The sequence below is a fragment of the Ahaetulla prasina genome, chromosome 5 (assembly GCF_028640845.1).
Source record: "Ahaetulla prasina isolate Xishuangbanna chromosome 5, ASM2864084v1, whole genome shotgun sequence".
Taxonomy (NCBI): domain Eukaryota; kingdom Metazoa; phylum Chordata; class Lepidosauria; order Squamata; family Colubridae; genus Ahaetulla; species Ahaetulla prasina.
This window is the reverse complement of record NC_080543.1, coordinates 54714109-54738941: the sequence shown is the minus strand read 5'-3', so window position 1 is coordinate 54738941 and position 24833 is coordinate 54714109. Positions and strand designations below refer to the sequence as shown.

The 24833-nt window shown below is 34.4% G+C and overlaps 1 protein-coding gene across 2 annotated transcripts in view; it reads right to left on the bottom strand.

The window, feature by feature from the left end:
• Positions 1-9438: 9438 nt before the first annotated feature.
• The window catches only part of MAP3K7CL (MAP3K7 C-terminal like), a 39250-nt gene continuing 23855 nt past the window's right edge, over positions 9439-24833 (bottom strand). For both annotated transcript variants that reach the window (XM_058186197.1, XM_058186196.1), the window contains exons 4-5: positions 13886-14001; positions 9439-11838 (exon numbers count right to left, since the gene is read on the bottom strand). In XM_058186197.1, coding sequence (XP_058042180.1) covers positions 11658-11838; positions 13886-14001 — 297 coding nt within the window. In that variant the 3' untranslated portion in view covers positions 9439-11657. The remainder of the gene's footprint in view (positions 11839-13885; positions 14002-24833) is intronic.

Below are 24833 nucleotides of genomic sequence, written 5' to 3'. Positions count from 1 at the left end.
CACTTTAACTGTTTTTGCCCTTATCCTCAAAAAGATTGTTGTGAGGATGAAAGGAAATATGCTTTATTAAAGAGAGAATAAACACAATACTAATGTTTAAAATCAACAACAATTTTGCAAAAATACAAAAATGTTGGTATTAATCAGGGGTGAAATCCAGCAGGCTCTGACAGGTTCTAGAGAACCGGTAGCGGAAATTTTGAGTAGTTCAGAGAACCGGCAAATACTACCTCTGGTTGGCCCTAGAGTGGGGTGGGAATGGAGATTTTGAAATATCCTTCCCCCAGGAGTGGGGAGGGAATGGGTATTTTGCAGTATTTTCCCCTGCCATGCTCAACAAGCCACACCATGCCCACCAAGCCACACCCGCAGGACTGGTAGTAAACATATTTGAATTTCACCACTGATATTAATGTATGCTTAGCCATTGTTTGAGAATATACCGTATGACTGGTCAGTTAAAGTTATCTTTTTTAACCAGACAAATTCACTATAATCCTCAACCATCCAGCATAAAATGGATATGAGATTCTGACCACTGGGATACTTACTCACTACTTTGCTCCAGGGTCTACTACTAGGAAAGCATCTTTCTGCCACTGCCAGAAAGAATACAAAGACTCTGAGGTGTTTAACATCAGGAAATAGATCCAAGGATACAAATGATCCCGCATCCCAATCGAATTCAGGCTTGACAATTATTGCTTTATAATAAAGTATGGGACTAAGAGTAGGGAGAACCAGATTTATTGTTTGTTTATTTATTTAATTTTTATGTTGGCATAACCTCACAACTCTCAATGTGTCACAGTAAAAGCAACAACAAAGAAATTAAAGCAATATAAAGAATTAAAGAAGAATTAAATGGAATTAAAACCATTTAAAGTAACTGTACAAGCACTATACAATCCAAATTGCAAAAACAAAACAAAAGTGGGAAGGAAAAAAAATAATAGGATCAACAAGAGTTGCTACTAAAAGTCTCTTCTAAGTTTCTAAAAGCAACCCTGGAAAGAGTCAGTTTGATTTCAATGAAGAGCCCATTTCATAGTGCTGGTGCTTCTACAATGAAGCAGCCACCTTCTAACTTCATCTTCCCAGCATCATGAAAGGGTGGCAGAACAACATATAATGGGTGATTCCAATAGGTGCCAAACCTTGACGTAGGTGATTCCAGAAGGTGTGAAGCCATGATGTACTTTATAGGAGAATAATACCAGCTCAAGCTCACAATCAACCCAAGCCCTACACCGAGTTAAGTTATCCTTAGTGCAGGTGTTAAGGTAGTGTTCTTACCTTTGTCTTGACAAGATTTTAATATAATTGGATGCATTTCATCCAAACATTCTGGCTCAAGATAATCCACTCACTATTGAGGACACGGCTTCATAGTGGAGCCTCCTTGTGGAAAACAAATAGCTGAGATGCATAAAGAGGGATTAACCCAGTATCTGTTGAACACTTCAGACTAGTACAGAAATATTTTACTTTCCTATCCTTGAGCTGTTCTTCCAAAGCTATTCTGCTTTCAACAGTAAGGCTACCTGATTCTTTCAAATCATATTTGCTAGATCTCTAAGCTGATTCTTTGTTTATGGATCTGGATCTGCTGGGAAGCAAATGACCAACAGAAGTAATAGGGGAAGTGGAAAAGTGCACCAGCAGCTGCTGTCACCTGCTGTTTAGACTGCTTTCGAACATAGGTTTTGTGCTTTTCTGGAATAACGATAAACCAGTATTGAAAAGCAGCCCAACTATCAATGGAATGCTTTGAACAGCAATAGCATTTAAATTTATATATAACTTCACAGTGCTTTACAGCCCTCTCTAAGCGGTTTACAGAGTCATCATATTGCCCCCAACAATCTGGGTCCTCAATCTGAATACTCATGTAAAAAATAAACCCTGTGCAAAATCAGAGTGAATTCTGACAATTTCTAAACCTTCCAACCTGGTTCTCAGTCCAAGCTTACCCCCTCCTCCATTTTCATCCCAAATTCAGGGATGGAGGATAGGTGATAGGTGGATGTTAGAGAGGAGAGGAAAGGAATGAAACAAAATTGAAAAATCCATTTACTCCTGCTGTGGTTGATTTATGAAGTGTTGTGGGTAATAAGATATTAGTGGTATTATTCATGACAAGAAGCCCTAAATATCCATTTATGTACTACTTAATTTAAGAGACTTTGTGTCTTGTATTTTAAAAGAATATAAGGTCTTTCTCATTATATGCAAATTGTGCTAGCTTGAAATATTCATCTTGCTTTGTGTTTTGTGTTTTTTTTAAACAACAAGAAATAGCGGAACAAATGTATAGTATGTTTCACAAACAATGTTTACATTCAGAGAATATACATAGAATACGGTATACTTTAACCAGAGATGAGAGGAATTAAAAAAATCCAACTTCCCTTTCATTTTAAAAACAATAGTAAACTGCCAGCAGAGGGAGCTGCTGTACCACTGTGCCATATAATCTATCCTGCATCATTAGATGTGATACTGAAATGATAATCCTAAAATTAATGTAACTTTAATGGAAAGGCAAAGGGAAGAATATAAACAATGGAGGTCAGTTATTATTAATGCTAAAAATAAAAAATTTATCATAAATATTTTGTCTAGAGATGTAGAAAAAAAGTACATGAACACTCAGAAAAAAAGGTTTGTGATTTCTGACAAGCCATAATACTGGTAGAAACTAAGAACATTTATATTGGATTATAACACTTGGACAACAGGATGATGATCTGGTCAGCAAAAGAAGTAGAGACAGAAACTGTTTATTTCTCTTTATGAAATAATTAATATTGATTTTTGATGTGTCTATAAAAAAAATCATGCTTTATAAAGAATAAAAATGCTGAATTTTGCAGAAGAAATATTATGCACTAGATTCTAATTTATTTCTGAAATTGCAGATAGTTGTGCTTATTCTACCTGACTGAAATCACATTAGTACCTTACTTTGCCTTACCTTACTTTACACAATTATTGTAGCCTTGAATCTGCAAAGACTGAAGATAATTGTTTCTGCTGTCATCTGTTTCTTTGGCATTAATACACCATACCCAGCCTGGAACTGCTTCACTTTGCTTAATGAAGGCTTATATTAAATAACATGAATGGATAGGTGGGGAAAAACAAGAGTGTATAGAAAACATGTCTGAATTATAAAGAGACCCAAGAAACAATGAGAACTGTGATTGATAAGTATCTGATTAGAAAAAGGATATGTGGTTTTAAATATAGTATTTAAGTATAAATCTATTTCATATTAACATATAGAAACCAAATAAAAAGAATGATTAATTTTATCTTTATAATGAAAAACTAGCAATTTATACAATGGTAATGAGAGGTTCTAAATGTGAGACAAACTATTATTCAGATCAGATAGCTAATTACAGTCATGATTGTAAAAAATCATGACTCCAACACACAATCAATTCTTAGCAGGTAGTCAATTGACTGAAAACATTTGTACAGGATTATGTTAACAATAACTTTCCTGGACAACTTGAAAATGCATTGAAATAAAATAAATAACTTGTCAAATAAGTTGTCGATCATTTGTCTCCACACATCAAAAAATTAAAATTTATTAAAATTTAGCCATTTTGAAAGTGACATCATCACTTGAATCTGTGAAAGAATTGTGATATAAAATCTTTCAGATCTGTCAGGAACTATGAACTGAATAAAGCAATAAAGCAATAAATTTCATCATATTGTAGGAAGTTAGCACCCACCCCACTCCTAGAAGAATGGGATATTTTGGAAAATATTAAAAAGGCAGAATATTATATTTCCCTGGATGAGAAATGGAGAAATATGTTTTAAGGACAAAGCAGCTCCCTGCAGCTTCCTGCCTGCCCCCACCTTTGTCAGTGGGCCAGAGACAGAAACTCATTCCCCCACCTTTGTCAATGGGACCATCATCTGCAACACAATAGGACCCATTTAGCAACAGAAACTCACCACATGGCACCTGGGAAGATTACATCAGCCAGCAAGGCTAGCTAAAAACTCCACCCCCTGGGGGTCTGATAATCAATCAGGACACTCTTCCTGTGCCCCAGGAAGTTCAAAGCTCAGAGAAAGCATAAAACCAAAGCACGCGCAGCATCTCACCCCTTTTCTGTTCAGGAACTCAAGCCACGTGAACTTGACCACCATTAAACCATCTTTCCAAGCAGTCTCCATGTTTCCAGTGTCTTTTCCCCACTTGGAACTCAACCCAGATGGACATTTCTTCCAAGAATATAATGGACATTATAGCTGCAGATGAGAGACAGATTCAAGTGCTTCTGAATGACAGAAGCAAAACCTTTCAGCAAAGGGAATATATCAGTATATTTCCTGATTCAGATGCTGAAGCACTGAATTGAGCTAAGGTGAAACTTTTTATCAAGATTTTATATCAAATTTTGATACCAAAATATCAAGATTTTTAGCCAGGATGAATTTTATTTAAGTTTTCTTTTTGAAAACAAAAAGAAAAAGGTTTTAGCATTCTTTATAAATCAATATCCATTATTTGTTATATTCTAATTTCTTTAGTCTGGAAGCATTCAAAGATGTAAGACGAATGTAAACATATCACTATTGATTGGTATCTCAAATTCTTGAGTGATGGTATCCAGGAGAAACTGGGTTGGCTATGATGTCCTCAGAACGTCCATTTAACCCAATAAATGGTCTTGCGTGTTTAGGTTCTACATCAATAAATTCTGTCTCCACACATTGAGGACATAACAAGGAATTGTTATAGCATTCTATTTGCCATTATATGCACACATACTTGGGCATAAACATAAAAATGTAAAAAAGTTTTTTAGCAGAACTAATTTCCTGATAATATTCTGGAAATGTCTGTGTAAAGCTTTTTAACAACAAGACAGAGTGGTTTTTCTGTGCTGCTCCTACAGCTTTTGAGTTTAATATATAACTATAGCATTCTTTCGTGAATTCCCATCTGAGTATTAACCAGGCCCAACTCTGCTTAATTTCTAAGCCCAGAGTGTAAGTCAGTTACTGCTACTCATGGAGACAACTTCAAAACCAAATCAGATAATTTATTACTTGCTTCCTTGCTTGCAAAACAACCTTGATGATGTTCTGGGAAACTGAACAATTAAAATGCACTGATTTAAACGTGAAGATAAATTGTTTTGATATCTGCCAATTTCTTCTTTAGATCACAATGAAAGATAATTGGATAGCTAGGGCCTAAACTGTTTAGTGCATTAAAGTTTAATACTACCATCATCTTATGTTGTGTGTGGTAAATATATTACTATCAAGGTAGATGTTTCAGTATAAACATTATACAGCTCAGGAATGAGTCAGCAGTTACCAGTTGTATCTGGATTAGGCTAATATTTATGATATTTAAAATTCTGCTCCTTATTGTAAATATTAGGCTAAACTTATTTTAATCTCTGTTAATTCTATGAAATAGATCAGGGGTGATATCCAGCAAGTCTGACAGGTTCTGGAGAACCAGTAGCAGAAATTTTGAGTAGTTTGGAGAACCAGCAAATACCACCTCTGGCTGGTCCCAGAGTGGGGTGGGAATGGAGATTTTGCAATATCCTTCCTCCAGGAGTGGGGAGGGAATGGGGAATTTGCAGTATCCTTCCCCTGGAGTGCAGTAGAAATGGAGATTTTGCAGTATCCTTCCCCTTCCACGCCCACCAAGCCACACCATGCCAACCAAGCCACGCTCACAGAACAGGCAGTAAAAAAAAATTGGATTTCACCACTGAAATAGATTCTAATTTAATAATCCTTATAGTTGTTTCTATGCTGATCTTAATATTTATTGAATTGCTGTACAAGAAATACTTAATTAACAATAATTCCACAAAAGTCAGTCTAACAAAAATTGACTTTATGAATGAGCAAAGTATTGTAAGAGTAATCTTAGAAACTATTTTGTGTCCTCAAATAAGAATTATTTTTAATGCTTTCATTTCAGTGACACATGCATTATCTTTTTTCATCTTTTGATTTTTTTTAAATTAAGTGTTATTTACTGTATATGAAAGTTTTCTTATAAAGAGTGACAGCCTTATTTTATTCTTATTCAATGCTTTCTAGCTTCCTTAACTTTAGTTTGATATTAAATAATGGCAACCCTTAAAATAGGAAAGTGCATAAATAGATGAGAAGCTCCAAGGTTCAAACTGAAATAGTTATTGTTTGTTCAGCTGCATGTATCATGGTAGATCTGAGCTCATTGCATATTTGGTATATTTATAAGCCACTCCATTTAAAACCTTATATTTCATTACTATGTATTATTTAGTATTGGTGATCTTTAACAATTGAGAGTGCCTGATTTTTTATCAGTGTCAGAATGGTAGAAAGGACATTTCTGTAATTATTCTGATAGGAAAAGCACTTCAAAGGAACACTTCACAGCCATTATGATTTCACTGGTTCCACTGTAACTGTCTGTAAACTATTTCACAGATGTGGGACTCTTGATAAATCTAACCCATGGGAATACTACAAATTATTCCTCCCTCCCTCCCTCCCTCCCTTCACAATAACCGTAGTTCTTACTTTCAAGGTCTAGGTCATTTTGGTTTCATGTAAATGTCAAAAAGGAGTGGAGAAAGTACTGAGCCCTATGGCAGGCCACAAGATAACGGCCAAAGGCGGGACCTCCCCCTATCAACACTGATTCGCACAGGCCTTGGATTAAGGAGCCGAACCAGCACAAAATTGTGTCACCAGCCCCAGCCCCGGTAACTGACCCAAAAGTATATCATGGTATCAAAAGTCGCTGAGAGAGTGAGGCTGATTGCACCACCCCACCCCATGATTCTTGTGAAAGATCATTAACAAGCGTGATTAATGCAATTACCATTTTGTAACTGGGTCTGAATCCTGACTGAAAGGGTCCAGATAATCTGCTTCATATAGGACCTTCTGAAGCTGCCAGGCTATCACCTTTTCCGCCACCTTTCCCAAAAAGGGGAGATGGACAAAAATTTTATTTGCACTTAGCATGTGTGAACACTATTCATAAACAACTGTTTGTGATTATGGTTATATGAAATAACAGTTTTCATTTGTTTATGACAGTGATTAAGGAAGCTATGACCTACTGCAATCCTCTATTGACAGATGTTCAATTTATTTAGTTTATTTTTTTATTTGGGATATTTATGTGGCCACCCAATTCAAATAATATTTTAAGTGTCCTTTGAAATGATTGTTGTTGGAGAATAACAGCTCTCATACTAAGAAAAAGGTTCCAATAAGATTAATTATTTTCTACCACGGTACCATTTTTAAAGACCAGTTATATCTATTCTAGCTGTGTGGATGATTAGCTATCACAGGATTTTCAGCACTGGAAATTGAAGAGCAAGGCAGGCTTGGAAATGCTGGAATAAAAGTTTTTAAAGTTTTAATTCCTTTTTCTCTTTTGCATACCATCTCTTATTATTAAGTAGGCTCCCCCAAACTATTCAGATAATCTAGGCATCTAAATTGGGACTTGATAGAAAAGAGGATGAAATAATACTTTTCATGAATTTTATGACTTCCCTTACATTCCTATAAAGACTGATTGACTTTGGCTTGAGGTTCGTTCAGAATCACTACAGGACCATATTCCTAGTAAAATTAAAGTATCTGATACATTATTCATTATATTTATTATCAATAATACTCATTTTCGGAGTATTATTAGTATTATCAGAAAGTAAGGAAAACAGGGAAACACCCAGCCCTGGGAGTTTTTTAAAAACTGGCCTTAGCATATTATTTTCTCACCCTCCTGATAAGTTTTGACATCCATATTTCTGTGAGGTAAGTTTCAATGTTTGTTTTTAAAGTTAATATATGGATAATACTAGAATTTAAATACAACTCTGATCCATGTAGCCATGAGAATTTTATAATATAGAATAATCCAATTTAAAACTACATTTTAAGTAAAATGTGTATTTCACTTTGACATTGCAATCAGTTTTAAGGAACTGCTTTTAAAATTTTTGCAGTACTTTAAAATGACATTTTCATGTGAATCAAACATGGCAGTATTCTTGGTGGTTTACTCAATTTAAGTACTTATTTGGTTTATTTTGGCCCAGGTTTCATAAGTGCTTCTGAATTTCCACAATGATAGTATATTTCATGTTTACTGGATGCATAAGAGAATGTTCAGTAAGCATTGGTTACTATCAGTCTGCTTTTGAGACATAACTCGGAAGATGAAACATTAATCCGTATGATTTGGTCTTATTCTATTATTGTTGCATTTTAGACTTATATAAACAAAATGGTCAACATGATTCTGGATTAAATATCATGTTAAAGATAAATATGTTCTCTATGTTATTTGAACCTATCCAGATTACAAGAATTATGCATTTTGGGGACAAAGGGCTGACTAAAACAGTTATTATACAGTGGTAGAAAAAGGTTATAAACATCTCTGTTAAGCAATTAATTGCTGATATATGTAGTTTATCAATATTAAGATTATTAAAATTGTATTGGTTCTTTAATACTATGTACTGTATGCATCAGTGCTTTTATTTTATTATTTAATATAGTCAAATAAAAATTAAAAGACCATAATATAGGCTGGCATCAAATCATTTGAAACAATAACAGAGCTTAGTGCAGTTTAATCTGATTTATTTTTTTAAAAAAACCTTCGTATTGCAATACATTAAGCCAACTAAAATGAATTTAAATGCTGGCTTAATCAATAAACTATTTTAATTTTTTATCAATTTTATTTAATATTTATTACAATGGTATAAGCAAACCATGAGGTTCAATTGGTTCTAGTAGCATCTACAACACTAACTAACTCAATTGCAATAGTATTAGAAATATACTTCATCTGATGGCTATCTGGGCCCAACTTTAATAAGATTTATGAATTTGTGCTCCATACAACTAAATTTGATGTTTTCATTGTGGAGAACAGATAGATGGGGAGGGGGGTAGTGAGGAATTTTATAAGTCTGTGGTAACGAAAAAAATACAAATCTGATAAGATTTTGAAGGCTATTCTTATTATGAAGTGGATGCTTATATTCCAATAAAGATGGCTTGTTTTGAAGATGTTACCAGAGTCTGTGTCTATCTAGAATCTGCTATTTGTAGTTCAATATTTTAGGCAGAATAATGAAATTCAGGAATAAGACTGGGCCGCGGTGTGGCTCAGGCTGTTAGAAGCCTGTTATTAAACACAGCTGCCTGCAATTACTGCAGGTTCAAGCCCCACCAGGTCCAAGGTTGACTCAGCCTTCCATCCTTTATAAGGTAGGTAAAAAGAGGACCCAGATTGTTGGGGGGGCAATAAGTTGACTTTGTAAATATACAAATAGAATGAGACTATTGCCTTACACACTGTAAACCGCCCTGAGTCTTCAGAGAAGGGCGGGATATAAATGTAAACCAAAAAAAAAAAAAGACTGTTTTTAAAATTGTTTTTAATGAAAAAAATACTGTGCGAATAGAACAACAATATAACAAAGACATTTTAGCTGATTCAAGAAAAACGAGTTTGTGGAGAAAAAGAAGAAAATGAAACATTTAAAATATTTATCTAAGATCAGCCATTTTTCTAGAAAGTTAACCACAATATGGATGTAAGACTAAACCATTTTTTCATTACAAACCTAAACAAATTACCAAAAAGCAAATTCCAACCTGAATTTACTTTCAAGTCATGTGTGTAGGGTTGAAATTCCAATGGACAATCATATAATAAAATTATTCACCTGATATCTCTGTGTTACTTTTCTGATGTTTTTTTTAAAATAATTTCTAGATTCTTGATCCTAGCCTCATGTGTTTAGAAGTAAGGCTAATTTAATACTATTGAATTTATTTTAAAGTTGTGTGTATTCAGAATCATACACATTTCTATACAAATTCTGGTTTGGACTAATCCTCAGCCTATAATTCTGGAAGGATATGATGATGGCATAGTTTTTCTGTACCTGACATACACATATGTATCGTATTACATTTTTGTAGTTTCCGAAGCCTCAGAACAATAGATTTTTATAAAGTAAAACACAAACTTTCTTAAGTTTGTTATTTTACAGCAACATAAGTTTTAATACCACCCTGAACAAAACTGGCAAAAATATTTTCTTCAGTGGCATTTTTTGCCTATTCCAATTACGATTGTACTGCTACTTTGTGTAAACCACACTGATAATTTAGTTTATAACCAAATCAGAAAGAAAACAACTCATAGACAGTGTTGACATACAGGTGTCATTGGCGGAATAGAGTCCTGGCAGTTTGCTGGCATGGAAAGATGAGGGAGAATTTTGAGAATTCTTTCTTTAAGTAGCTAATCTTTAGCTCTATTTGACTGTATGGGGAAGGAAGATGGAACAAAACTACTGATAAAATTTGCTTTGGCAAATCTTATTAATTTACTTGCATAGAAATGTATAATAATTCTTTTTATTATACTGTTGAAATAATTGTGTGCTTTTCCTGGTCTGAAAAATCGTTTCAGAGCACAAGTTGGATGAATGATCCCTATTCCTTCCAGCATTATAAGTCTGATTACTTTGTGGTATTGAAGATATTTTTACAAAAAAGAGAAATGTAAACAAACTGATCCAATGTGGTTTGAACATGCACTTTCTTGGAAACAAGATGATTCTCACAACACATTGAGCACTGCTTTTAATTAGAGTGGGGTCGCAACCATATGTTGTTTCCAATGTATGACTTTTGTATGTAGCACGAGTGTTAATAGAGATGACTTCTTGTATAAAATCACAACTAAAAGAATACTTACACTATACACAGAAAAGGTAACAATTTCAATTGCTTTCTAAAAAATGTATAGTAGTTAATTTTGTTACATTTTGAATTTTTATGTCAAATATTAAATCTTCAAGCCTTCATTTGGGAATAATGCCTAACTAAATTTCAAACCAAAAATGCCATTAAAATCAACAGGATTTACTTTTAAGAAGTTTAATACCGTTGTACAACATAGACCTTTCCCTTTATTGTTTAACAATGTACATATTACCTTGTGAATTTATACTGAAATTCTAAATTGAAATATTATTAAACATCTTGGAGGTTACTACCAAATAATTTGTTTCTAATTTTTTTAGCTGTAGCTTGACAAAGAAAGTGATTTAGGTACTATGCTGCTAACTTTTAAATATTCTTCCATATTTGAGTACCTTTTTACCTCTCTTGCTAGGTTTTTCTTCCAGTTTTCTTAGTTCAAATTTAGAAGACAGCATTGCTACAGCCTGCTCCATTTTAACATTCTTCCTGCCATACATCTTAGTGTAATGCACCCTCCAACAGAGATGACTCATACCAGTTTCTAATGCACTTAAACATTCTTAAAACTGAAAGAAATATCTTTAGAACAGAAACCTGATCCATTTGCATATATAATAGGGACTGATAAGCCTCTAACTATGCTACTTGAAATAAAATATCCAATATCCATATTTAGCTAGTAGCTGGAAAGCATTACATTAAATATAGATGCTTGTATAGTCTGCAAGTTTAAGTGTTCCAACTCTTTAGAAGGAATCTTTGAGACAGAGAAAGAAAGAAAAAATCCATTTACCCAGCAGACTCAAGATTTGCATTTTTTATTGGCCCAGATATGTTGATTCAGGTTATGATGATCCCTGTCTCTTTTGATACTGTATTCTAAGCTTCTCCAGCTGTTCCACACATTGTGTCTGGGTCAACTTCAGTGTCCGGTTCTCTTCTGTCAGATCTGCGTACTCCTTCGTTAACTGTGCAGCATCCCTGTTCTCTTTTTCAGCTTCATCTAGCCTAGTGATCAACTCTTTTCTGAAAAGGAAAACAAAAATTAAGCATCTTTTATTTTCCAAGGTTATATTAAAGGTGAACACAGATATATTGGCTTGGATCCAAAGATCCATGAATAAAAGAAGAAAAAGCAGAATTGCTTTCTGAAAATATCAGTTAGTGGGCAATGTATTGGTTTTTTTCCTGCGAAAACTCCAGTTGATGTATTCAATATAGCAATCAACATGCTCAACATGGTAACAAATCCATTGTGTATAATTTCACTAACAGCTATAGGTAAATCTGAATTAAAAGGAAAAAAAGTTGTTTTATAATGTATATATATATACATACGTACATATGTATGTATAGTATTTATATACATTCTTTGTATAACCTCTTGATTTTTTCCCTTTGAGATATCCCTGCTGCAGTTGTTACTAATGGAAAGCAACTATGGACAGGTCTGAAGGATCTTTTAATCATTAGTTCTAGGTTCTATTTTTAATTAACAGTGATAGTATGGTAAATATTGGTAACAAATTATGTATTTGAAACTTAAGCGTGTAACTTAACATACAATATTATATATTATTATATGTTACTGTATATTATATATAACATATAATAATATATACTAAAGGATAAAACTAAACATCTAATGCTGAGTTTACCTAAACTCTGATTAAGAGACACAATGCCATTTAAAAAAAAAATCTTTTTCAGTGTTCCTGAGCTTTTGGTTTACTCTTTGAAAAATTGGGTTGTATTTATTGTTCAGGCAGTTATTTTTCAGTTTATGTCTATAGGCCATAGTTTCCCACAATCAATAAATCTTTTCAGTTAAATACAGTACTTACAATAACTGTTTTCCTCCCTTGCAATTGCACACTTTCAGTGAGGCTCTTTATCAGAAACAATAAAATAGGAGCTGAATTTTTATTACTAGTGCCAACCATGAAAAAGAAAGGCAGAGGAGAGGCACTGAAGCCAGGCAATTCTGTGCTAGGTCTCTCCCTTGCTTGCACTCTTGCTTCTTGAGACTGGAAACCACTGAGAAAATTTAAGTGCCATGACTTCTTTTTTGTGCTGTCCTGCAAATGGGTTCACCTGTTTCCTATGCTTTCATGTAGGTGTGTGAATAAATGGAAGATGCTATGTGTATCTGGATTTGTGGTATTGTACTTGAGAAAGGAGGGAAAGGAAGCATGATGAGCTACCCCCCACCAGCATCTGACTAGCATTGTCTGTTCAATGGGGCCATCACTGCATAAGAATGCTTATTCCTACTGATCAGGGAGCAAGTTAGAAAAATAGAAAAACAAATTCACAGCTAAAAGGAGATTTCTAATCATGTGAACCTAAAACAATATCTGAAGACAACCTGTGTAAGCTATTTCCAAAGTATTACTGGTTCCATCCAACAACCATGATGACTCCTTTCAAATTTACTGCACTGTGAATCAGTTCTTATAGCACACAAATTCATATCTGTTTATCAAAAAGAATCACATTTTCATTAAGACTTTATTTCAGAAATCTCTTCTCCCATGGGTGAAAATTGGGAGACTATCACATTGACATCATGTTTTGTTTTAAATGGTTTCATCTAGATTTTTATAACCGAAAACCATCCAAAGGTCCTACACATCATAGAATCAGGTTGAAGAAAACGGGTTCTCTTAGTTAATTAAAGCCATGAAAACTTGCTCATTTGCAAAAGCAAATCCAAGTTATTGGATGCAACATTTCAATTTATTCTTAATGCTTTGAATGCCAGCATTTCTCTGGATTTCTAAAGCACTTTCAAAATTATTGCACTGTAAGTAAAATCAGACCAGGTGCAGAGAAACATGAAACATCAGGAAAGTACATATCTTATGTTTATTGTTCGTTTGTTTACTTATTTATTCCATTTCTACAGCCATCAATCTCAACAAATGACGCTTGCTACTTTCAATGCAAGTCACATGTTCCACCTATTCACAGAGATAAATACATTTTATTTCACCTTAGTTAAATCACTAAACCAGTTTATGACTCCGTGACAAACTGAGTATTTGTGAGATGTGGGGGGAAACAAACTTACTTTCTTTCTTCAAGCAGTGCAATTTCTTTTTTGACTTCATAGTATTCTTCTGCTATTTGGCAATGCTGTTTGAACACCTGCATAGATTCCTTTGAGTCATGACAGGGAGGCAGGGGCTTTATGAACAAAAAAAAAAGGTATTTAAATTTAAATAGAATTTAAATGGAGATGTCATTTGAACATAAAGAGGAGATGCTTTATTTGATATTGCTCTTGTGAAAAGGTTTAAATTGCCTCTTCTCCCTGTAAAAAAGATACATGATCTGGCTTTTTATTTAAGGAAAAAGTAATTAACTTTCATCCAGAATAGCATTTTGTGCCTCATTTAACAAAACAGAACAAATATTAAATCAGAAGCAATGCAATAACCAAAACAGAAAAAGAGAAAAACTGAATAAAATAATGCATTACTAGAATCACACTTGACATCATTGCATAGAATTTTGATTTCAAAAGTAGTACTTAATAATTTAGTATGTTGAGTTAGGTGAAGAATTGTGAGTAAAAGTTCATCATGTAGGTTTTTTTTAAAAAAATGTATATTTAATTTAAAAAGTGAGCACTCTTCTTTCACTGTATGTTGTTATTTAGAAATGGTCATGTTAAGCATATAGATACCAAATATTCTCTTGTGACATCTCATTTTTTATTTTATTTATTTTTCACATTTTGAACTCCCCACCTGCCTCAAAGAGTGAGGACAAACCCATAATTTCTCTTTGCCCTATTGCCAGTATGGGCCTCTCATTTCCTCTGGAAGGCAGGAATAGATGGCATCCATCCAGAGTCATTGAGATTCAGAGAGCAACAAGTTTAATACATACTAATAAATTATAGTTTGTTGCATAGTCAGCCAGATGTTCAGGTTGGATTTGGCATTTTTATCCACCTATCAAGTTCTTCCCAAGGACCTGGGATATACAGAAAGCAATTAATGGTGTTAAAGAAGATTTTGTCCATGCTGATGGTGTTCAAGTAGTACTCCAGATGTTTTGGGATTGTATCCAAGGTGCCTATTACTTTTCATACTACCTTTCCTTTTTTTTTGCCACAGTTTATCTACTTCTATTTGCAGGTCTTTGTATTTCCTCCAGTCTTTGTCTTCTATTCTGCTATTCCAGATACTGCTACTGTATGTCCACTATCCAAACTTTTTTCTCTTTGTTATTGACAATTGTTAAGTCTAGGACTTATGAGGCAGATATCTGTCCATTTGAATTTTAAAGTCCCAGAACAATTTAGCTTCTTCATGATATTCCAATGCACCATTGCTGCTAATTTATCATGCCGTTGTTTGTAGTCAGTCTGCACAATCTTCTTACAAGATCTAAGTTTGTGAATTCTTGCTTCTTTAGCTTCTTTGTAGAGGCAGCACTTGTTGCCTATTACTGTCTTCTCAATTCTGGTTTTGTATGCATTTGTTCTTAAGTCTTGGTCTGGTGTACTCAGAATTAGCTCCTCTGTCTCTTTCTTCAATTTTCTGGCTCTTAGCCATTGCCACGTCTCATTATGAGATTTACCTCCAATTTGTGGCACTGTAGTTACAGGCAGTCTTCAACTAACATCCATTTGTGTAGTGATTGTCTGGAGTTATGACACTGAAAAAATGACCTGTTGTTTTTCACACTTATGACCATTGTATATTCCCATGCTCATGTGATCAAAATTTGGATACTTGGCAACTGGGATGTATTTATGACAGTTGCAGTGTCCCAGAGTCATGCAATCACCGTCTGCAACTTTCTGGGGCAAATAAAATCAATGGGGAAGCCAAATTCACGTAACAACGTGTTACCAATTTAACAACTGCAGTAATTCACTTAACAACTGTGGTAAAAACAGTCATAAAATGGGACAAAACTACTTAACAGTGGTCTTGCTTAGCAACAGAAATTTTGGAGTCAACTGTGGTCATAAATTGAGGACTACCACTACCTGTAGGTTGGTTCAACAAGGGTAATAAAACAAAATAACAATGAGAGGACTGTATTAGGCTCAAGCAAGAGAATGCAGGAAGATGCAGTGAGGGATTCCTCAGTACAAAGATGAAAAGTACAGAAAGAAGGGAACAGCATCCCAAAGGATAAAGGAGGCAGTATTTGACTAAGGCACCAAGGGAATGGCCTTGAGGCATAGATGGAATTGCTACTACAAACAACTGTCAGATGAAAGCAACCTGAGCCCAGGGCAGAACTCATACAAGACTCTCTTCTAGATTTCACAAAGGTAAAGGGAGGGAGATGGAGTGCATTAAGATGCACATTAAGTGCATTAAATGCATTCTGACAAAGCTTGATGAACAATTCCAAGCACATTCAGAATTGCAAGATTCTGAAAGACTTGAGGTATAATAAACTGATTGGATGAGGGGTATTTAATCTAATATTTAATAAAGCAATATTGTTGCCTACTGCAACAATTTAATATTCCTGGCAAGCACCTGTTTTAGCACTTTCATAAGTCATTGACCACATCTTCTATATTCTAAAGTGTGATACCATAATGCCTGCCATCTTTCAGTTTTTTATTGTCCCATTTCCTTTTTTGTTCCCTTTTGTCATGAAAAAGCTCAAGCCAATATACAAATTATTTCTGCCTCTAATTTTATCTGGACAACAGTCCTATGAGATAGTTAGCATTAAGATACATGATTGGCTCCAAATTACCCAGAAAACTCTTTTTGAGTGGGAGCATGAGATTGTTGTCTGTTGTCTGTTGTCCCTATGCTACACAACTCTGAGTGCTCAATCTATCTTCAAACAGAACTTCTAGTCTTGTGCTAATTTAAATTACATTTTATCGATAATAAATAAATATCAGCTAGAGACACATAGTGTAATTATTGCTACTAAAAATGAACTTTAATCTTCTGAATATGCCAGACAGAAATGCTATACATCCTGCTAGAGTGTCAGGAAGGCAGCAGCTCTTCTCATCACAAATGTGTCCTGTGTATGTCAACAGTATCTTGGAAAGGTTCATTGATTTAGATTAATAACATATTTTACATTCCAATAACAGAATACTTGGGGATGTGATAGAATGATAGCATTCATTGCAGTATCTTGAAGCCATCATTCTGAGGATTCGTTGTAGGCTTATTATTAATAATAAAAACAGTTTTCAATCTTTTGTACAAAAATTATCTACATGCAGACAATTGTGACTATTGTGGGTTTTTCTATTATGTAGTCATACTGTAGATAAAGGTATTTGGAAGAGATTCACATTGCTGAAATAAATTCTAGTTTTCATACCTACTGGATAGGATCCACAATAATATTCTGTTGGAAGAGGGCAGTTTTAGTAGGAAGTTCTATAATAAGCATTAAAATGCATGCTACATAACCACAAGCATGCACAATCCAAGAGTGTTTCAGCTTTACTGAACCTTAATGTAATGTAGTTGGTGTGGAATAGAAGATGCTGTTAACATAAGAATGCATTAACTTAGTTTTCTTCTATTATCTCTTCTGTATCTTGTTTTGTGATAGGCTTAGGTAATGACCTAGGGAAAGAGAAGGCCACCATCATGGAGCCTGAGATAAAGCTACTTGGTGAAGAAGTGCTCTATGTTTTATAAAGCAAAGCCAATTATGTGATTTCTAATTTATAAAATACATTATATGATTTAGGATATTATGATGAGACTGCTTTCCTCCATAGTGTGTTGCTGGTGTTTGCAAATATCCAAATAGTTCTGTCCTAATTCTGAAGGCAATACTTTGCTGTTAGGGAGTTATGAATAGATGAAAGTTTAGATTCTCGTATTAGATTCTCATGGTGGTTATGGGAGAAAGGGGAAGTGCAGATACAGAATTGTTTTAAAACCCAGAGAATGACAGATTAAGATTAAAAATGAGCATTCTTGGGGGGAAATGCAGGAGCTTTCTTATGGACATGATTGTAGGCAGCCAAGGGTTTAATAGTGGTTACAACTGACTTGGTTCTGATGGATGTGGAACATTATATCTTAATCCAAGAAAAAAATAGCTAGTGATCCTAAAGTAGATGGATCATGTTTTTTGTACTGCTGAAGGCTTATCTGTTCTTGAGTGGAGTGAAGTTCATGAAATATTTGAGGGAGACCCTGAGAAAGATTCATGAAGAAAAGTACCATGGGACCTAACATGCCAATTCAGACAGTAAGCCTGTTATGGGTGTGTCAAAGACAGACCAAAGAAAGATCAAAGATTTATTTATAGGCGAGTCATCACTAGATCAGGTCAGATGCTGAGAGACAACTGAAAGTTTGCCTATAAGTTCTGTATTTTTTTTCTGAAATTGAGATATTATTCTTAAATCTAGATATGAATAGTTTTACAATTTAATACCACAAAAGAGTATCAGGCGGGAGAGGGATTTGCTTGCAAAAGAATGCAAAATAGTCAAGGCAGAAAAGGGAAATGATTTGACTGTTCTAATTGAAGTGTAGAACAGCCTGTTCTGTTCTAATTGAAGTGAACTTGCTTCTTGGGATCTTTTCTGTGAATAAAAAAGGGGGAAACTTTCCAGGGAACCTGAAGCTTTTAATCAGAAGCCTCAAAGATTTGTACACATCCATAAAGGGCATCATTTCATAAATTCATACAGTTGATATATTTTTGTTTCATTTGGCTGAGCATCTATATTTTGACACAAATGGGTTATTTTTACCTATAACTATGTAAAACACATTTCTATAATGATTAAATTAACTTCTTGCCATACTACATTTTGAGTCAAGAGTAAGGACTTGTTTAATTTCATCTATGGTCCTGTTAATCAGCACCAGCGTTCCTCTGTTATAAGAAAGAAACTATTTCTATCTCCGCACCCTTGTTTTAGATCCCTCTATTTGTGGAGGAAAATGCTTAGAGTCCCTATGTAGGGAGTGGCACAGAATATTTATACTCAGATTGACCCTTTTAAAATGGTACAATATTATTCTCTAACCTTTAGCATGTTATTTTAGTAAGTTTCAATAAAAGAACAGCTAACAATTTTGATTAATAATTGGCCTGGGACAACAAATACAGATGATAGCATCTGATGTCTGCTTATAATTCCCTTTGATCCAAGTTCAGTCTTTGAATTTGAACATTAATTGTTATTGTTTCCATAACATTTATCAGAATATGAAAGTATCTTACCAAAGTCTCTGCTTTTTACAATAACTCTAGGGACTTGATCAATGTTCTTCTAATCATCTAATGGGTTTAATAGTTATATGAAATGTCTCAGTGTGAAGTTTTGCTTGGGAAATAGTATTGAAACTGCTTTGTCTTGGTGAATGATGACCGATATGACTGGGATGGTGAATCTATGGCACATGTGCCAGAGGTGGCACATAGAGCCCTCTCTGTGGACACGTACACCATCACCAGCTACTCTTCTGGTTTCCAGCGTGCACATGTACGCCAGCCAGCTGGTCTTTGCACATGCTGGAGTCTTTGGGTTTCCGGTGCTCCAGTGTGCGTGTGTCCTTATGTGTGCTTGTGTTCCAGTTTGGACACTTGGTGCCGAAAAGGTTTGCCATCACTGACCTATGATTTAAAATTATCAGATCATAAAAGTAGGATCCTGCTAGTGCTTTTAAACTTTTCAGTAACTTCAAGTAGCATCAAACGTGGTATCCTTTTTTGGCTGTCCTAGATGCTTTGGTGTCGGAGGCAGTTTTGCAGTAGAATTGGATGTTCCTGTTGGCACATGCATAGACTCTAGTGAATGAACTATGGTGGCGAAGAGTTTTATTTTATCTTCTATACTGTTTAACCTTGGTTCCAGTTGCCCACTGGACATGATTTAAAGGGGTGGAATTGATTTTTTTAAAAAAATAATAATGTTATGTGTCAGCTAGATTTGATGGCAAACTAAATTAATAAATGGCATAAGGCTCAATAATCTTTGGGACTGACTTTCACACTGTGTATCTTCCTGGTTAGTTTTCATCAGCAGGAAAGACTTTTTCAAGATGGCCCCACTTCCAACTCGGATACACAGGAAAGAATTTTTCATCAGGCAGGAAATGAATACTCCCTAAAGAATTACATTTGTCAAAAGCACTGCTTTTCTGAAGTTTTAATAATTATATTTTTATGTTTTACTTTAATTTTGCATTTGGCATCAATTTCATTGTAATACTTTATAGTTTGTATTTTTCAATTTTTGTAACCACTTTAAATAAATAGAATTTCCTCCCAAACTCAGCACTGTTTCTTCAATCTACAGATTTTGCAACCCCAGAAAATGAAAAGAAATAATTGCTCTTCTTCCTATTTTTATTTCTTTACAACACATTCTACTTAGTGATTTTGATTTTGATCAAACCATCCTGAAGTATTTTTTCCCAATGTTGATGTCAGTTTGGGTACTTTGGTTGACCCATCCCAAGACCCATTCTCCACCTGACATGACCCTTCCATTACAAGACCTACTGATTACATGAAGTCTTTATAAGGAGAAAAACATCAACACTGGCATTCTCTAAATTCCGCTGAAGATGTTACCTAGCTTGATAAAAAAACGTTTGGAACCCCAGCCTCACTTGGTTGTATAGAGTGAATGAGAGAGGATCAAATTACAAAACTGTATGAAAGAATAGGGATCAGGAAAGTTATGATAGACTGACAATATCCTTAAAAAGAGAAACACACAGATACACACATACTGTACAGCAGTGTGTAGCAGTGTGGTGGATGTATTTGATAGAAAAAAAGGATGATTTGCATGCATAGAAAGATAGGAATATGGTATATGGTGTTAGTAAAATTACATTTTATTATACATAAAAATTTAACTTTATAGGCCATTTGTAGGGCACAGATATCTATTGAAACAAAGCTGATCCAATTTGAATTTACAGAAGGTACATATATTTCTATAAAATGTATGAACATTGTTCATCGTCCTTCGGAAATAATGGACTTTGTTCATTTTTTGGGAGGGAAAGTGTGAACTCAAATTCGGAATACTGAATTTGCAGCTTTCCAAATTGGGACATGGTACATGAAATCAAGGTTTTACTGCACTGTCTTTTCTTCATATCATTCCTTTAATTTCTTTTGCTTATTTTCTTACTCTTCTTCCCTACTTTGCATAACACTGCTTACCATGAAAAGATGTGGAAAATACGTTATCACTAAGGCTATATTCATAGTGAATATTTGAAAACAGAATTAACATGACAAAAATATAAAACAAAAATGTTCAGTTCTCAGAATACAGAGTTGAAGCAAAGCAACATCTATGGTATCAATTGCAATAACCTTAAAAAACGTTAAGAAATGTAAATCTGACTTTTGGAAATGGAACCGCCAATTAGTTATTAGTTACTTACAAGCAAATTAGAGTTTAGTACTCCAAAACAAATTATCAATTTTCATTTCAAAATATTTATTTGAATTGTACATTAATTATAAATCCTGTAAATTAATATTCTATTTTAAATTTTGAACTAGCACCTTTTTTTTCACTCATGTTCATTTTTTTTTTGGCTCAAAATATAACTCTTTAAATCTCAACTGCTTAAGATATGAATTCAAGCCAATATTTCTACATGTGCAGGGTAAACAAATGCATTGTATTATGTCCACCATTAACATCCATTCACATCTATAATATTGATATCGTTAATCAGTGTTCCAGAAAAGACCATAAAAATGGAGTTTGAAAACCAGTAATTTGGATTATTCTACTGCTACAGTCTAAGAAAAAGAAAATGAAACTAACAGAAAAATTCAGAGGAATTTTTGTAAAATGCAGGATTATCTGGATGAATTTTATAAATAGTGAATTCATTACTGAAGAGTTGGTTATTATGGTCCTTAAGAAGATTTAATTATTCCGAGAAAAATCTCTCTAGACCCAAAAGATTATAATAGATGTCCATGGGTAAATGTCATCTTTTGGGGATGATGATTGCAAACAGAGCTGTAACCTAACTATAGAAATTCTGTTAGCATTCTGCTTGTCTAAAGATCAGTCTCAAAGCTTTTTTAATTAGTATTATTTAAGGACAGAATTGGCTTGGATCATCCCAAGGACTATTCTAAATATCTATTGGGTAAGGTCACTTGGATCTGTTCAGAGATAGATTTTGGCTGGGCAGCCTAGAGAATGAAGCTGATAGATCATCTATCAGCGGGTGGGGAGATATCACAAGCATGCTGTTAATACCCAGGTGTACATCTCTGTACTGGATTGTACAAATGATTCAGTAAAAGTGCTTATCAGTGCTAGAACTGATGAGGGCATAGATAGGGATGAACATTTCAACCCAAGCAGAAGCGAATGTCTCCAGGTTTCAGAGTGCCATGTCCTGGAGCTGTTTTATCAATAACTCCAGATAGAGTAGCATTCCCCAGAGTTGTTGCACAATCTGGGAGTCCTCATGGATTTTCAAGTCCTGCTCAAGGACCAGGTGATGTAATCATTAGGGAGGGTCTTTGTGCAAATCCATCTTGTGTAACAGTTGTGGCCATTACTGTATTCAGAGGCTTTGCTCAGGGTCACTCATACAGTACTTTAGTTACTTCCCATTTAGATTACTCTAATGGTCATGGGTCTGCCCTTGGAAAGCCTTTGGAAACTTCAATTGATTAAGAATGGGGGCTTTAAGGATGGGTCATTAGGCACAGCTCAATATATATGAATTTTGGGCTGTGAGTTATTTGTAAGTTCCCTCAGCTTTTGTATTTATTATATTTGTTTGTATATTTTTATATTGGTTTTGTATTGTTAGCCATCCAGAGTTATTTGCTTAAGTTGGGCAGTTATTTAAATTTTCTAAATAACTTGAGAAGAGAGATAGAGAAAAATGACACTTTGACACACACCTCCGGTTTTGCTTTTGATAGTATTGTTTGCACATAATTATGGAACATTCACTCATGTCAGCCAATTTCTAGAAAGTAACATTGGATTTCTAATTTAGGATGTCTGAAGGAACTATTTTTTATGTTTCATATTTATATGAAGCTACTAGCTTCATAGAAAGTTTAGGCTAAAATATTGCCATAGCTTAATGATATGCAGTTAAAGAATATACATTAAGAGAACTTGTGTATGATTAGCAATGAGTTCATCTATGAACTAGATGCTGAAGATCAATTCCTGGCTCTTTATTTCTATTTCTTTTTTTAAAAAAAGCACTACAGATGACAGATTCTCAAACCCTGGATATAGATAGCTTGGCTCTGCTGATTCATGGTGATAACCTAACTGCTGTAATGCAGTCCATATGATGTCACCCTTGAGATTGCTCCAGAAGCTAGAGCTAGTTCGTTACATGTACTAAAATATCTTCACTGGCTGCCAATTCACTACTGAACCAGACTCAAATAAATGGTAATTTAAATACATCAGCCACCAAGATACCTACAATCTCTGGAGGGATGCATGCTTTTCATACTATAGATTACTGATTGTCACTTGTCTACAACATAGGAATAGGCCATATCTGTGATGGCTCTGTTCAATGAAAAACAATAAAGGCTGTGAGGGAGACACTAGCCAATTCAAGTAGGCTAAAACTATAGATCACTGCCATATTGTCAAGCCCATGATTGGACTAGTTGTAATACATGACTGTGGAGTCAATATCTTGTGGAATAGATCTTGATACTTGAAAAAGTATCTTGAAAAAGTGAAGTAATTGAAAAAGAGCACAGATGACAAGATGATACCAGCAAGAGCTCCCGACAATGAACCATAATAGTAGAGAAATTATGACTTCCAGAAGTCAGAAGCAATAGTTTAAAATAGGCCTGATTCCCAATGTTCAGGGATAACTGCTTCATATAGTATTTCATTAATATGATTAATTTTCACTTCAGTTAATGATCTTTTCCCCAGTATTTACAAAAAAGACTAAATGCATACTTCTGATTTGAACACTATGTTCAGCTTGTCTTACATGTTTAGGCTTTCATGAATGTTTCTATTGTTATCCACCCTGTAAATCCTGTTTCCAAAACTAGAAAACTTTTTTATTCCTGACTTAAGCAGCTCTTATCTCCCCCTCCCCTTTCTATAAAGAGAAAGGCAGCCCATCTGTCTAACAAATCTGTCATTTCCCTCTTTCCATGCTTCTCATTCCCGTAATGTCATTTTTAGTCAACCAGTTGTATGGGTTCAGTTTTTAGAATTTTAATAGCTCAAGTTGTCTCCACCAATGTTACATCTCATATCTTTAGACTTATTCATTTGGTATAGTTTGCCCTCTCTTATCTTAATATGTTAACTGCATGTACATTTGGATTCCCATTAACAATAGTATATTAGTATATATAGGATTGCGGCTATTAAAATGAATGTGTTACCTAGATTTTTGTTTCTGTTCCAGATGATACCAATAATTAAAAAGGATAAAAATTTGGAAGATTGGCAGATTGGGATTAACAAATTTATATGGCAGGGTAAAAAGGCGAGGGTTAAAATGAAAATAATACAGGACTCATGGGAAAGAGGTGGTTTAAGAATGCCTAACTTTAAACTATATTATGAAGCAGTAGCCCTTTCAGTAATAAGTGACTGGTTTAATTTAACAGAGGAAAGAATTTTGAATATAGAAGGTTATGACTTGTTATATGGATGGCATGCGTATTTATTTTATGAAAAAAAGGTGGATAGGGCTTTTAAGAATCATGTGTTGAGAAGTGCTCTTTTGTGGGTCTGGAAAAAATATTCCTATAAATTAGATTACAAGATTCCTATATGGGCGAGCCCCAGACATGCAATAGAGAATATAAATATAGAACAGAAACAGGAAATGATTACTTATAAAGAACTTTTGTATGCTGAAGGAGGTAGATTGCAATTAAAATCATTACAGGTATTAAATGAAGAAGGGAGGAATTATACTTGGTTTCAATATGGGCAAATAAGTGCTAGATGGAAAGAAGATCAAAAAATTGGTATAATGCAAAGGGAGGAAAATTTAATAAAGCAAATTAGAAATCAGACCCAG